This window comes from Limulus polyphemus, unplaced genomic scaffold, assembly GCF_000517525.1.
Source record: "Limulus polyphemus unplaced genomic scaffold, Limulus_polyphemus-2.1.2 Scaffold4205, whole genome shotgun sequence".
Lineage (NCBI taxonomy): Eukaryota > Metazoa > Arthropoda > Merostomata > Xiphosura > Limulidae > Limulus > Limulus polyphemus.
In genome coordinates, this window is record NW_013669815.1 from 7,366 (window position 1) to 21,112 (window position 13,747).

The following is a 13,747-nucleotide window of genomic DNA, read 5'->3' on the forward strand; positions in this document are numbered from 1 at the left end:
CCTCGATGACGCAACTATTATTATAAGATAATAACTATTTCTTTGATGTAAACATTATACGATAAAATTATTTCTGTCCTAAAATAATCTGTTTTCTGCAGTCAAGAACGGCATTTGCAACGAGCTAGACAGTTACATGTGCAGGAACGGAGCTTGTATATCAGATTCTTTGTTAGATGATGGTTACAATAACTGTGGAGATCTAAGCGACGAGAAATGTTTACAGGATAACTGTGGAACACGACAAGGTAAGGAGTGCCTATGACTTAAAAGTGGCAGCTAAATATAGCTGATTCAAAATAACTTTGTTTAAAAAATGTCCAGGTGTTACCTGCATCGCTATTTCTTTCAGGTATCAGAATTACCGTTGAGCCAGTGAGAGGTGGGGGAGGGGTGCATTTGTTGAGAATAATTGAAAAGTAAAAGTTTAGCAGATGCACGATGATTCCCTAACGTCGTACCGTAACTTATGGCATTTATTAAATGCAGTTTTGTTTGGTATAGTTGCTAGTAATTAGGACATTGTTTTATTGTTCTGAGTAATTAATTAACCTCTGGAAAAAAAAACAAAAAAACTTGTGGGCTGTCGGGCAAAATGGTACATATTACGTGAGAAAATTTCGAGTGATCATATCCTGAACAGTCTGGGACTTGGAACTACGAATATCGTACACACTTCGCTAGATTCAACACAATATTTCACTCTCATAATCTGAATTCTACAAAAGACTTACTAAGGGCTGCTGTATTTACTGAATCTTTTAAATTTTCCACCGATGTTCGGGGGAATGCGTATGTATCTTTTTTTGAATTTAGCCCCCGGAAGCTCAGCTTTAAGGCTGGAGGGCTATAACATTTAAAATTGGGTTTCGATACCCGCGGTGAACATATCAGAGATAACCCAATGTGTAGACAAACTCTTTTGAATTTTTCAAGATGTTTAAAATTAAATCTGATGTGCTTCCATACATCTAAGAAACTAATACCTGTTGTGGCAGTTTTAAATAGATGACGTGATTTCAGAAACAATCAATTTTACTCCTTTTTTTTAAACAGTATTCCTAAAACGTTCTATACATATATATATATATATATATAATATCACTTTAAAAGGTAAAACTGAATTACAAAAACATCACTAATTAACTGAATATATGGTGTAGACCAAAAGTGGTTACACAGCTGTTTCTTTCAGAACACAGTTTAATTTCTAACGAATAAAATTAAATTGGTTTCAATTGTCTTCGCAACACGCATATAGGTGGGAACGAGTTTATTGAGCAACAAAACAGTAAAATTTACTGTTTGTTCAGATGTACAATTATTACATTATAGATAATAGTGTTTTACGTAAAATGCTATTGTTTCACGTTGCCTAAAATTTATTGTTATGTAGAATCATACATATACATTGTTGCCCAATGAAGGCTCCGCTAAGAGGGCCGAAAACTCACAAATAAAAGTATAGAAAAATCCGTGTATAATTTTACATATTAATTACCTACTTTATGAGTCTTAAACAACTAAAGTTTATTGTTGTTGTTCCAAGAAACTTCTCCAGCCTAAAATTAAAAACAAATTATTGAAATAAATATTCCATCGTGTTTTTAAAACATTATCTAATAACTTCTAAGAAATTCACGTCCCTTAAACAATGTGTTATATTAAATATAAAACAGCAGTAGGATATTCACTCTTCCGTCAAACTTCGGAGTAATGGTTAACTCACCTTTCTTCCAAAAATAAAAAATGTGACTATTATTAAATAAACTTTTAAGCCTCATCAACATTTCTATTAAACGTTATTCTCCCAATCGTGAGCCCGGAAGGGTCATACTACTTAAATAAGTACAAATTTCCATTATGTCTTAAAAACATTGTTTATCTAATAACCTCTAAGAAATTCACGTCCCTTAAACAATGTGTTATATTAAATATAAAATAGCAGTAGGATATTCACTCTTCCGTCAAACTTCGGAGTAATGGTTAACTCACCTTTCTTCCAAAAATAAAAAAATGTGACTATTGTTAAATAAACTTTTAAGGCCCCCAGTGGCACAACGGTTTTGTCTGCGGACTTACAACGCTAGAAACTGGGTTTCTATACCCGTGGTGGGCTGAGCACAGATAGCCGATTGTGTAGCTTTGTGCTTAACTTTAAACAAACAAACTTTTAAGCCTCATCAACATTTCTATTAAACGTTAGCCTACCAATCTTGAACCAGGAAGAGTCTTATTACCTAAATAAGTACAAATTTCCATCATTTTTTATCTAACGACAGCTCAAAAGATCCGTCTACTTCATGAATGAATTGCATCATTATCATCTGTTATCTAGCTTTTTCCCGCCTGTATATTTGTTTATATATTCATAGTTATTCTGTCAGTTATCCATTAATTTATAAGTTATCTGTCTATTTTTTATTCCGTCAATCTATCAAAATATGCACTGAGTATGGTTACTTTTCTGTCTCATATTATATGACACAACGGTGGACCTCAGTCAGTCCGTGGACCTACGCTGGAATTGTAATTTCCGTTCTGGCCTTTTTCGTCATTGCCCTCTTCGTCATCGTCCCATATCGTCGAAATCGAAACGCAAGAAGATCAGATCTAAGGTTATCCCGTCCTGAAACGGTCAACATATCAACAGTTTCAACCCCTTTCTCACACCAGGAGTTACCTTCTATCAGCTATTCTAGCGCCACCTATGTTGAAGAAAAGCCACCAAGTTACGACGAGGTTGTTAGAACATTACCATTGATTGGTCCAGGAGTGGTAAATCTGTCGTCTTCATTGACCTCAGAGGCGTGACAATAAGATCCTCAGAACTGAAACGTGTCTAAGAATTGTGAGGACTTCACGAATTCTGAAAATAAAGATAATTAAGAGAACATTGATGGAAAAAAAATCGCATTTTATTAAAGTAGCTACTTATACATTCGTCCAAATAACTTCTACTTAATTCTTTTTTAATTGCTTACATAATTCTGAATTAATTACAACATCAGAACGTTCTGATCTGTTTTATATCCTCAGTTAGCCGGATAACAATTTATACTTGTCATTTATTCACTTTTCAATTGAATGGCTCATGAACATATTTAATACACTATCTCTACTCTAATGTTTTAATTTTCCATTTGTGTGTTGTTGTTTTTGTAAATGTACGACGATAGTATATAACCGCTGTATAATTTATCTTATTAATGTTTTTTTTTTTTTTTTCAAAATTGCATATAATTTTAATTAAAAAATTTGAAATAAACTGAGCAGCGCCCTCACACAGAATCCATAATAAAGAATTACTGCCGTTGCTAGCCATTGGTGTACTCCATGATCAATAAAGACTTTTTTTTAATTAGTTAATAGCTGCTTTATTATTATTATCGTTTATTATTAGATAGAACAAATTCATACAAAACATTTTACCCCATTATGATTTTACTCTAATTACCAGTGTGTTATATTGTTTTGTTTGTACGCAGGTTAATATTTTGTGTATGTGTGTGTCCATGGGCGTCAGGAGACATTTTTCCAGGGGGGGGTACATATGCTGAATGAATAAAGAAATAATTATGTTTCTCATTTTTCTATGTGGGGGCAAGTGCCCCTCTTAGTCACCCCCCCTTCCCTTGCGGACGCCCATGTGTGTGTGTGTTGCTGACTACTTAACTGTATTTAGACCGTAATCTAATACAACGAAGTAGATCCGATGTATTGGTTTTAGATTTATGTGACCAGGAACGGAATTTGGTAAATGTTCTAAAATTATTGTTGATACATTTTTCAAGTTTAAAATAATGGTTATAGCTATAAGGATGATCAATCCGTTTGGGATACTTTTCGTCTTTTGTTGTAATCCAGTTCTAACAATAAATATTATTAAAGATCTAAGTATTATTATGAGTAACAAATTAATATTTAATGACTGCCTTGCGACATGTAGATACTCTATGCCCTATTCAGGGAGTAAAAGTTGCTATATACTGTTCGTAATTAAATGTCACATCACTCTCCAACTGATGCATTCGGAAAGACAACCCATTCCGTGTTTTTACCAATTTTTGTGAAAGCTGAAGCTACTAGAAAAGTAGATGATTAACAGGAAATATTTTTAAAATGTATGAAGAAAAAACAAAAACATTAAATGATACCACAAAGTGATATCAGAATTAGAGAAAAGAGTCCATATGTAAAGATTCTTGATACAACACCTCAACTCTAAACTTTTTTCTTTTCCATTGACTTTTTTATTTTTTTGCAAATATACAACAATAATATTTACCAGCTATTGGATTTATCTTTTTCACATTTTTTTATTTTCTTTTTTTACCGTACATAATTTTATAACTTGAATTAAACTGGGCAGCGCCTTTACACAATGCCCAATCAATGATACAATTAAAAGTATGTTTTTCGTTTTTAGAAAGCAATTTTCATTACGCCGAGTGCAAACATCCCAATTTCCTTTCCAAATCAACTTTACTAATTGAGTGTTGATGGTTTTAAAATCCGAAAAAGAAACTAGTTTGTTATTTGGGGGGAGGGGGGAGGTATGTGTAAAGATATGCAAAAGCAATGAGCAGTTTTGACTAATTAAGATTAAGAACGATTTCATTTCACCAACTTAAATATAATTCCAATTTTTACCTGTCCCCCGGTAGGACAGCAGTAAGTTTACGAACTTACAACGCTAAAATCCGGAGTTTAATTCCCTGCGGTGGACTCAGCAGCTACCCTAATGTAGCTTTACTCTAAAATGAACAAACAAATTTTACCTGCTGACATGAAAAGTTGAGTCATTACTACGTTTTTATCTAAATAAATATCAGGAGTTACAAACTGTCATTTCAGCTCTCTTACTTTTGGATACCTGACTTAAAAAAAATCGTACGTGAATCTAAATGCTTGCAGATGGATCATAACATAAACGTATAAACAAAATTCACAAAGAATTATTAGTTTTGTTCTTAAGCACAAAGCTACACAATGGCCTATCTGTGCTTGTACCCCACAGGTATCTAACCCATATTTTTAGCATTGTAAGCCCTTATACTTATCAGTGATCCACCTTCTATAACGATATAGACTTTTTTATTTTCTATTATTTAGTTCCCGCACTATCATGACAGCTACAGGTGGTTCAAAAAGTTGCTATCTTTGCTTTGTTCTAATTGCTTCATTTCTTTGTTTTCTAGTACTTGACGTCACCTCTGCCCATGGAGGTATTTAAGTATTGCAAGTAGACGCTGAGCTGAACATGTTAGCACTGAATACTCTTGGCTGGTCGATTATGCATTGCTTGAAAGTGACAGCTGACCAAACCTGTCAAGGAACAGAAGTCATTAAGTGACGCCATTCACTGGACAAAGAAAGCGAGTTTACATTCTAGATTCGAGCGTGTTTTCTTTGTTCATTTCATCATGACTATTTCATTATAAACTCATCTTGAAAGTCGAAAAGCTGACGGGATATTCACTGATCTAGTAGAGGCGATCATCCACTTATCTTCGCTTTGACACTAAACCTTTTTTTTTTTTAGCTTTTGTTGTTACGACTAAATAAGGGTTGTTTTCATTGTTCTTTAAATGTGCCTAATCTGTTTATTTCTCAGACAACTCAAAATTCAGTCAAGTTATGAACATTCTTATGATATCTTGATCTAATCTGCTGTCTGAGGTTTGCCATGAAATCGGTTTTACAGGAAAATATCACATATGCAAGACAGATGGAATTACATACAAACTTTTCAACGTTTACACAACTATGACAAAATATAAATAAATAAGAAAAATCAATATTAAGTTTCTGCCATTGAAATTGACGATAATTATAATTGGTGTTTCTTTTCAAGTATAGATTTTTTATTTTAAGTTTTATAGATCAGAAATACCTTTAATACACTTCAATATTTTCCCTCAATCTCAACAAGTAAAATGTTATTAAAATAATCAAAATGCTTGTAAACCATAACAGCATTAATTAAGTAACCACTACAATTTTGCTCTTCGGCCCGGCATGGCCAGGTGGTTAAGGCAATCTGAGGGTCGCGGGTTCGAATTCCTGTCACACCAAACATGCTCGCCCTTTCAGCCGAGGGGGCGTTATAATGTTACGGTCAATCCCACTATTCCTTGGTAAAAGAATAGCCCAAGAGTTGGCGGTGGATGGTGATGACTATCTGCCTTCCCTCTAGTCTTACACTGCTAAATTAGGGACGGTTAGCGCAGATAGCCCTCGTGTAGCTTTGCGCGAAATTCAAAACAAAACAAATTAAAAACACGTCTTTTTAATTTGAGTAATAGTTAACCTTCATCAAACAACTAGGTAACGATAAAACTATAAATTGTGGGCTATTTGTCATGAATAATACAAGTGCAGAACATTTTACAAATCTCATATAGTACGTAACTCTAAGATATCTACATATATATTTTATAACTATCAAAATATTTTATATTATTATGCTACGTGTAATTTTCCGACATGTTGAGGGAACGAGTGATAAATTATCGCATAGAATCGGAGGAATGATGCAACGATCATTATAAATTATTTGTCAGGTTGTAAGGCAGAAGACGATACCGTTACAACCTCATTTTCCTGAAAACTTTTATGATAAAAGTAAACTTCTGTGGTCGTAAAACTTCAGAACATTAACGTTGCATTTTGACTTGCGCAAATATATTTTTCCTCGTTCTATGCAAGCACTCTCTAGCGGTTGGGTTTAGATCAAGTTCGTTGTATTGGAAATTTGGATTTGAAGAGATGTTTCTCGTACTAAAAACTGTAATTAGTATAAATAAGAAAAACAAATACAACACGAGGAATGTCTTTATCAACATGGCTTTGACTCCCTATCAAGAGGAGATAAAAGATATCTGGAGGGTCATCCAGTTACGATTGGGTCTAGGAGTAGGTTTTCAGGATCATTGAACGAAAATCTGGCATCGGATTTTGTGTTTCTGGTCTTCTATGGTTCCTGGGGGCGCCATGTTTCAAACGGTACTCCTACCCTCACTAAATAGGAAGACTACTAAATAGATCAATAGATTATTTTAAGAAGAAAATTTATAAAAATAAATCACAAAGTACTTTAGAAAACTTCATCATATGTGATGAACAAAGACCTAAATTCCTCTCACCGTTAAGCCTAAGTTATTTTAATCGACGGCCCAATACTAGACAGACCAATATTTAGCTATACTATTAATTTTATTTTAAATGGCTAATTATGTCGAAATAATATTAATGGCGAATTTATATGTCCAACTATGAAACTGTTTACAAGAGCAAGACTTTCTGTCCGAACAGACGTACCAAGAGATGTTGTTGGGATATAACTTGCAAAAATGCTATTTTTCCATTTACGAACATGGCCGGAAAATGGCCACTTTTGTGTGCGACAAACTACAAACATTAGTAGCGCGCATGCAGTAGCTGCGTGTTTATAGATCGGTCCTTCATAAAAATTTGTATTGTCGATTACGGAGGAAGGTAGAAGTTGATGCCTCGTCTAAATAAAAGCTCACAAGCATTTAAAATCAACGTTCATACAGAGAGGAAGAGGTCCTCTAACGACCGAAATCACGCCCATGCAACTTGACTCAGAAGCTGGCAGAACAAACGAAGAAATACCTGCTCATGTACCACAGGTGGGTATCATAACGAGGTTTGTCTTCATGTACAGACCTTACAGGCCTCATTTGGGGTAACTATAGAGGTAACTAAGGAGTTATCGGTATATTGGAGGCCTCTGTGATTCATAAGGAGTCCTTTAAACACTGCAACGGAGGGCGAATTTTTACGACAGTGTTAAAATAAAACAACTAATAATATTTCGAAATAATTAATCTCGAGAGCATTATTTAACCACAATTGTAGGTACTTTTTATAGTATGATTGAGGACTAATAAGAATAAAAGTATGAAGCAAATTTGAATACAAAGTGCCTCTTTACGTCTTTAACACTAAGGATTTACGTTGAAGTACAAAACTCAAAATGAGGCTGAAAAATTCTTTGCATAATGGTAATTTAACTCAAGCTCCAACAGTATACAAAGCTGTTTATCAGAGTTTATCAAAATAAATTAATTAATGGCCTAATCAGTTTTGAATTATTATCATAATTGTTTTCATTGGCTCAACTTCTTGACCTTTGTTGTTACACTATAATATTATTGTCTTTTGTGTATCTACAATAATTTTGAAACATATATATCAGTAAGATAATAATTGTTGGAGACGGCCTGAATGGTGATGATGACAAAACCTTGTTGAAACGTTGTACATTTGCTGTTATGTTAAACTTATATTAAAATTTTTCTTCATTACCCATTCAAGCTGTCTCCTATCATTATTAGTCTCAAAGTGGGTTCCTCGTCATCGAATATCAGTAAGAAGTTGTCAGCGCCGTCTGTCTTGTTATCTTAGAGAAAATATTTTTTAACTTGTTTGTTATGTTCTTCAACTTCTATACAATCTACGCTGAACATATGCTGCGATTACACGTAAGCGATTTTTTATTATTTTTAATATATAATTTTCATTAGTCGAGTAGTTTTAACTAAATGTTTATGCTTAGTTAAACTTAAAGCTACAAATATACAATTGTTAAGGAGTACTAATACTATGTTTTGTTTATAATCCGATGTTCGCTTGATTCATTGAATAGTAACATTATTAGATACAGCGATACTGATAGTAATACAAATCTATAATGTGAGTGAGTGTTCATGCTTTGTAGTATGTGATAATTATCACCGTTAGGCTTAACTATGGTTGATTTACATTAGTCTTTTGCAAATACCAAAGGATTACGGGCACAGTTCAACTCGATCTCCAAGTACTGTATATCGTTGAGTGAGATACTCACTGCTTCAGTATCTGCATTGCCTTTGGTAGTATACAGTAAAATATATAATTTAGATTAATAAAACTCGACATAACTTAGTTTTTTACTCGAATTTCTGCAACTACAAGCTTTGTACTTTTTACAACTTTGTAGTAAAAATTGGAACCTGAGTGAAAAAAAAGTGTCAGTCTTAAGTTATAACGCCGTTATTGTATCAAGCAGCTACAACTTTTTGTACTCTGGTAGTACAACTACAAGAACAGTGTAATTTGTAAGTTATTTAAATATGACAAATGCATTAGATATGCATTTTGTTCTACTTTTTAAAATGTGCATGTAACATATTACTAATTCTTTAATATTTCATGTGTGCACTGGCTGGTAAAGAAAGTACTAGGATGTGGAAAGAGAAAAATAAGGATCTACATGTATCATTATTGTATGATGAATTGAATTTTTGTTGGATGATTGTAGTTGGTTAGGGTTAACGTTAATTTATGTAACTTAAACTGGCAAGTATCTGACACCTTGTATTTTCATAAAACCTTATGGCTTTTTTTCTGACTCTTATTACAATGACAAGGATTTACTTATAGAATTTATTTTAAAAGTAAAACAGCTCTAGTGTAGTATAAAACTTAATTTCTTTTTGAGTAATGATTATAACTAATGTTTGAACTCCATCTGGGGTGTGGAAAGACTAGATGAACTGTAGGATGGTTGCATTGTTATTAATATTAATGGATCATTGTCACTAGTGCAGTGCCTCAAGGAGCAGTGCTGGGACCTTTGCTTTTTCTTATTTACATTAATAATATTGATAGGGCATAATTAATAAGTTAGTAAAGTGAAGTACATGTAAACATGACTGAGTCTTTCTGTATTAATTTCTAAAGTAAATGTTCCATATGAATTAGGGACTGATCCAAATAAAATACTTTTGTTTTTCAGAACTACTATTCATCCAATTGAGAAATGTAACAGAAAACATGCAATTAGATGTGCAAAAGAACTAGAAAGATTATCTGAATACAACCCCTGTGGATGTTAACTATCATTAACATATGATTTGAAACTTGAAAGCAATGAAAGTTTTCTGGACTATGGCAGAAAACAAAAACCCTGTTGGCTGGTTCAGTAGGTGGAGTGTGGTTGGAAAGTTCTGTCTTCTCCTAATATGTCTCCTCTTTATTTGTGAGGTAAGTTAATTCATAGCATTTAAGTTCATATCTGTGGTTGTTTCCTGAACTTCTTTGGATACTACACATAAATGGAATGACATGAAAGTAAATAAGGGAAGAGAACATGCCTTACCATTAATTTTTTATTTATATTTTGTAATATTGTTGTGTTAGCTTTCATCCAAATGTTTTCCAGAGACTTAAGCTGGCTCTTTTGCACATCATAACATTTTACAGTATTAAATTAATTTATTCATAATTTAAATTCTCAAACTTCATTTTTCTATGTCGTATGACATATCTGATCTCCAAATCCTCAACATGAGAATTTTCTAATTTCAGTAATGTACTTCAACAGTTTCTAACAATTAGAAACACATATCATGCTTAATGACAATTGAGAGTTTAAAATTCGAACCTCTTACCTTTATTTGCCGAGATAACAATAAATTTGTCAAACCCACCAAACAAGCCCATCACCTCTCTCTCTGACTTTCAGTATTTTTTGCTAATCAACTTTACATCACTGAGATGCGTATAAGCAATAGAAAAAGCATTTTCACCTCTACGTAGATGTTAGGAGCTGTCATTTAGTTCACTGTGAGTGAGCAGAATTGTTTGATTAGTGGTGATCATACTTGGTTGCTTTAAGCTCTTAATGAATTTTGAAGAGCTTAAAGCTTTTTTAGAAAGCCACATAAATTATAGTAGTTTTGAGACATTTTGTTCTAGTGACTGATATATTTTTTGTGTTCTAAAATGCATATTTGAGAGCTACATGAATTCTATTTTGGACACCCAAACTTGTGACTGAACCCCATGAACAGCAGGTTAAGAAGTAACTGATAAATATCCTATTATCTGCTTCATTAATATCTTTGAAGTTGTAGTATAAATTTTGTTAGTGTCATGAAATTTAAGTTTTTAATTTTCTGTAATTTGTCTAAGTCAACAAATTCTTCTACTTCAATTAGTTATAATAAAAAAGCAGTGTAGTTTTAAGAAGGGTTGAGCTTACAGTTTGTACAGGTTTAAGCTAAATATTTCTTAATGCTTAAGACCTATTTCCATTTCCTTCCAACATACTGTAAAGTGTGCTCTCAGATCTAATTTTCATATTTGTCTTTAGAATCAATATTATTTTAATGCCAAGTACATGTTTGTATAAACTCTCTTGATTGAAATTCGATTCTTATTATATGTTTATTTTTTCACACTCATGAACTTTAACCAATAAAATAACTATTGAGTGGAGGAACTTTTTATGGGAAAAAAAAGGGTTGTGGAAATTAGAGGATAATCTGTTAGCCCAGTTGTTCGTGAGTTTTCAATAGATAGAGCTGACTACAGTATAACAACTGGTACCATAGAAACTCTTTTTTGGTCTCATCTTGTATCCTTTGTATCAGAAACCTAATTTTCTTCGGAAACATCTTTTATAAGCTCCTTACTGGAGAGGATCACTTTGGATTGTTCCTCATAGTTATTTTGTCTGATCCCACATGGATCAAAAATCACCTTCATTAATACGAGAAAAAATCAACCTTGTGATAATATAATCAAGATTTTAACTCTGGCTTTTTTAATTTGATACATGGCTGATATGTAGGAAATATTTGAATGAGTTCTTAATGTTTGAATTCTTCCACCAAACCATTTTTTGCAAAAAGAAAGTATATGAAAAATATATATATATTTTTTTTCAATGTTAATTTCTTTAACGTTTGTGAATATTATTTTGGTTGCCTAGTCATCTCTCTTTTCTTTTTTTAACTAGGTCTTGATTTATTATATTGTACTGCTGCAATGCTCGTGGCCAACTTTAGATCCACTTTCCACAGACAGTGGAATCCCACCTGGCCAGAGTCATACGCCTCTCCGAGTCATGCTTTTAGCAGACACCCATTTACTAGGTTCCAAAAATGGACACTGGTTTGATAAACTTCGAAGGTTGGACAAAATTTTAGTTATTTTAATTTCATTGTTTACTATGTATCAACTGATTTCAAAATGTAGATACAAGACACTCAATTTTCCAATTCAACCTATAATATGTGTTCTGTTTCACAGTTTTTAACAGATATTAGAGCTCCTGTAATGAGCTCCTGTTGTAAAAATGTGTATTAATTAGCATCTTTGGTGTATTACTTACCAAATGTAGTTCAATCTAAGAACTTTTGTTATCACCTAGAAACAAAAATTGTGTATAAAAGTGGCTGCCAATTTATGAATAAAAAAAATGTAAACATTTGACCAAAGCAAACCTACACAAAGAAAATAAGTATTTTACAAAATAGCATTAAAAGAAAACAAGGGACATTTTGGTCCGTCTAGGCAGTTCTGTCCACTAAATTAAACTAAACACTAAAAACATTCAAAGTCAACCCTTATCATTAAACATTTAGCTAACTTTCCATAAATACCCTTAAATTAACTGCATTTACCACATTTGAAGGCAACCCATTCCAAAGGCTAATCACCCTATCAGAAAAATAAGGCTGTGTTATCTGTGGATGACTGTTACCCTGCCAATATTTATATTGTTCTTGTAGTTTTACCTTTTTTTCCATTAAGTATGAAAAGAGATGATGCATCAACATTATAATTTCCTTGAACAGTCTTAAACACCTCAATCAGATCACCTCTAACTTCAAGAGAAAACCTTAATCTGTCCTTGTTTATATCATCCTAGTAACCGTCCTCTGAACCCTTTCTAACAATTCAATGACCTTTCTAAGGTAAGTAGCCTGATACTAAACACAGTACTTCAAATATGGCCTAACCAGTGACCTATATAATGAAATTATAACCTCTTTAGACTTATATTCATTGCTTCTGTACACACAACCTAAAATTCTAATTTGCCTTGCCACTAGCATCAGTACATTGCTTGGATGACTTAAAAGGCTGATGAACACCAAGGTCTTTTTCCTTCCAAAGAACTGTTAAGGATAAATCAATCAATATTATATTATTAATTTAAATTGTGATATCCCGCATGCCTTACCTTGCATTCATCATAATTAAACATCATCTGCCATTTATTTGCCCAACTTAACAAATATTCCAAGTCCTTTTGTAAAGCAGTAATAAATTTAAGTAATCTATTGACCATTCCTTCATCTATGTAATTGATGTAAGTCAATAAGAGTAAAGGTTCTAACACTGATTCCTGATGTACCTCACTTGTGACATAAGATTTGACATAATTCCATTTATAACAACCCTCTGCTTTTTTTTCATCTAATCATTTTTCTATCTAATGAGCCAACCTATCCTCCTACACCTTCAGAGATAACATTTTTAACAAGCTTTTCATGTGGCACCTTGTCAAGTGCTTCCTGACAATCCAGATATAATTAAGTGTTAATTATTAAATGCTCTCGTTTTATTGTAAATTTGAAATGACAAAGAAATTGAGGGTGCGCTCTACGTGTATGAGTACCTAGGATTTGTTTCTTAAAAGACTGTTATTGCAGTTGAAATTTTGTTACTTAAGACTTGTAGCAGATTGTACACATTTTATTGCAGGGAGTGGCAGATGTATCGTGCTTTTCAAACAGCATTAACAATATTTAGTCCACATTTTATTGCAGGGAGTGGCAGATGTATCGTACTTTTCAAATGGCATTAACAATATTTAGTCCACATTTTATTGCAGGGAGTGGCAGATGTATCGTACTTTTCAAATGGCATTAACAATATTTAG

The 13,747-nt window shown here is 32.9% G+C and overlaps 2 protein-coding genes across 3 annotated transcripts in view; both read left to right on the forward strand.

The window, feature by feature from the left end:
* The window catches only part of LOC111088661, a 10,153-nt gene extending 6,256 nt beyond the window's left edge, over window positions 1-3,897 (forward strand). For both annotated transcript variants that reach the window (XM_022399391.1, XM_022399392.1), the window contains exons 3-4: window positions 102-248; window positions 2,504-3,897. In XM_022399391.1, coding sequence (XP_022255099.1) covers window positions 102-248; window positions 2,504-2,814 — 458 coding nt within the window. In that variant the 3' untranslated portion in view covers window positions 2,815-3,897. The remainder of the gene's footprint in view (window positions 1-101; window positions 249-2,503) is intronic.
* Window positions 3,898-8,390: 4,493 nt separating this feature from the next.
* The window catches only part of LOC106470758 (metallophosphoesterase 1-like), a 15,935-nt gene continuing 10,578 nt past the window's right edge, over window positions 8,391-13,747 (forward strand). Inside the window, exons 1-4 of the mRNA XM_022399393.1 lie at window positions 8,391-8,513; window positions 9,809-10,056; window positions 11,816-11,988; window positions 13,570-13,630. Of these exons, the coding sequence (XP_022255101.1) occupies window positions 9,943-10,056; window positions 11,816-11,988; window positions 13,570-13,630 (348 nt within the window). The 5' untranslated portion in view covers window positions 8,391-8,513; window positions 9,809-9,942. The remainder of the gene's footprint in view (window positions 8,514-9,808; window positions 10,057-11,815; window positions 11,989-13,569; window positions 13,631-13,747) is intronic.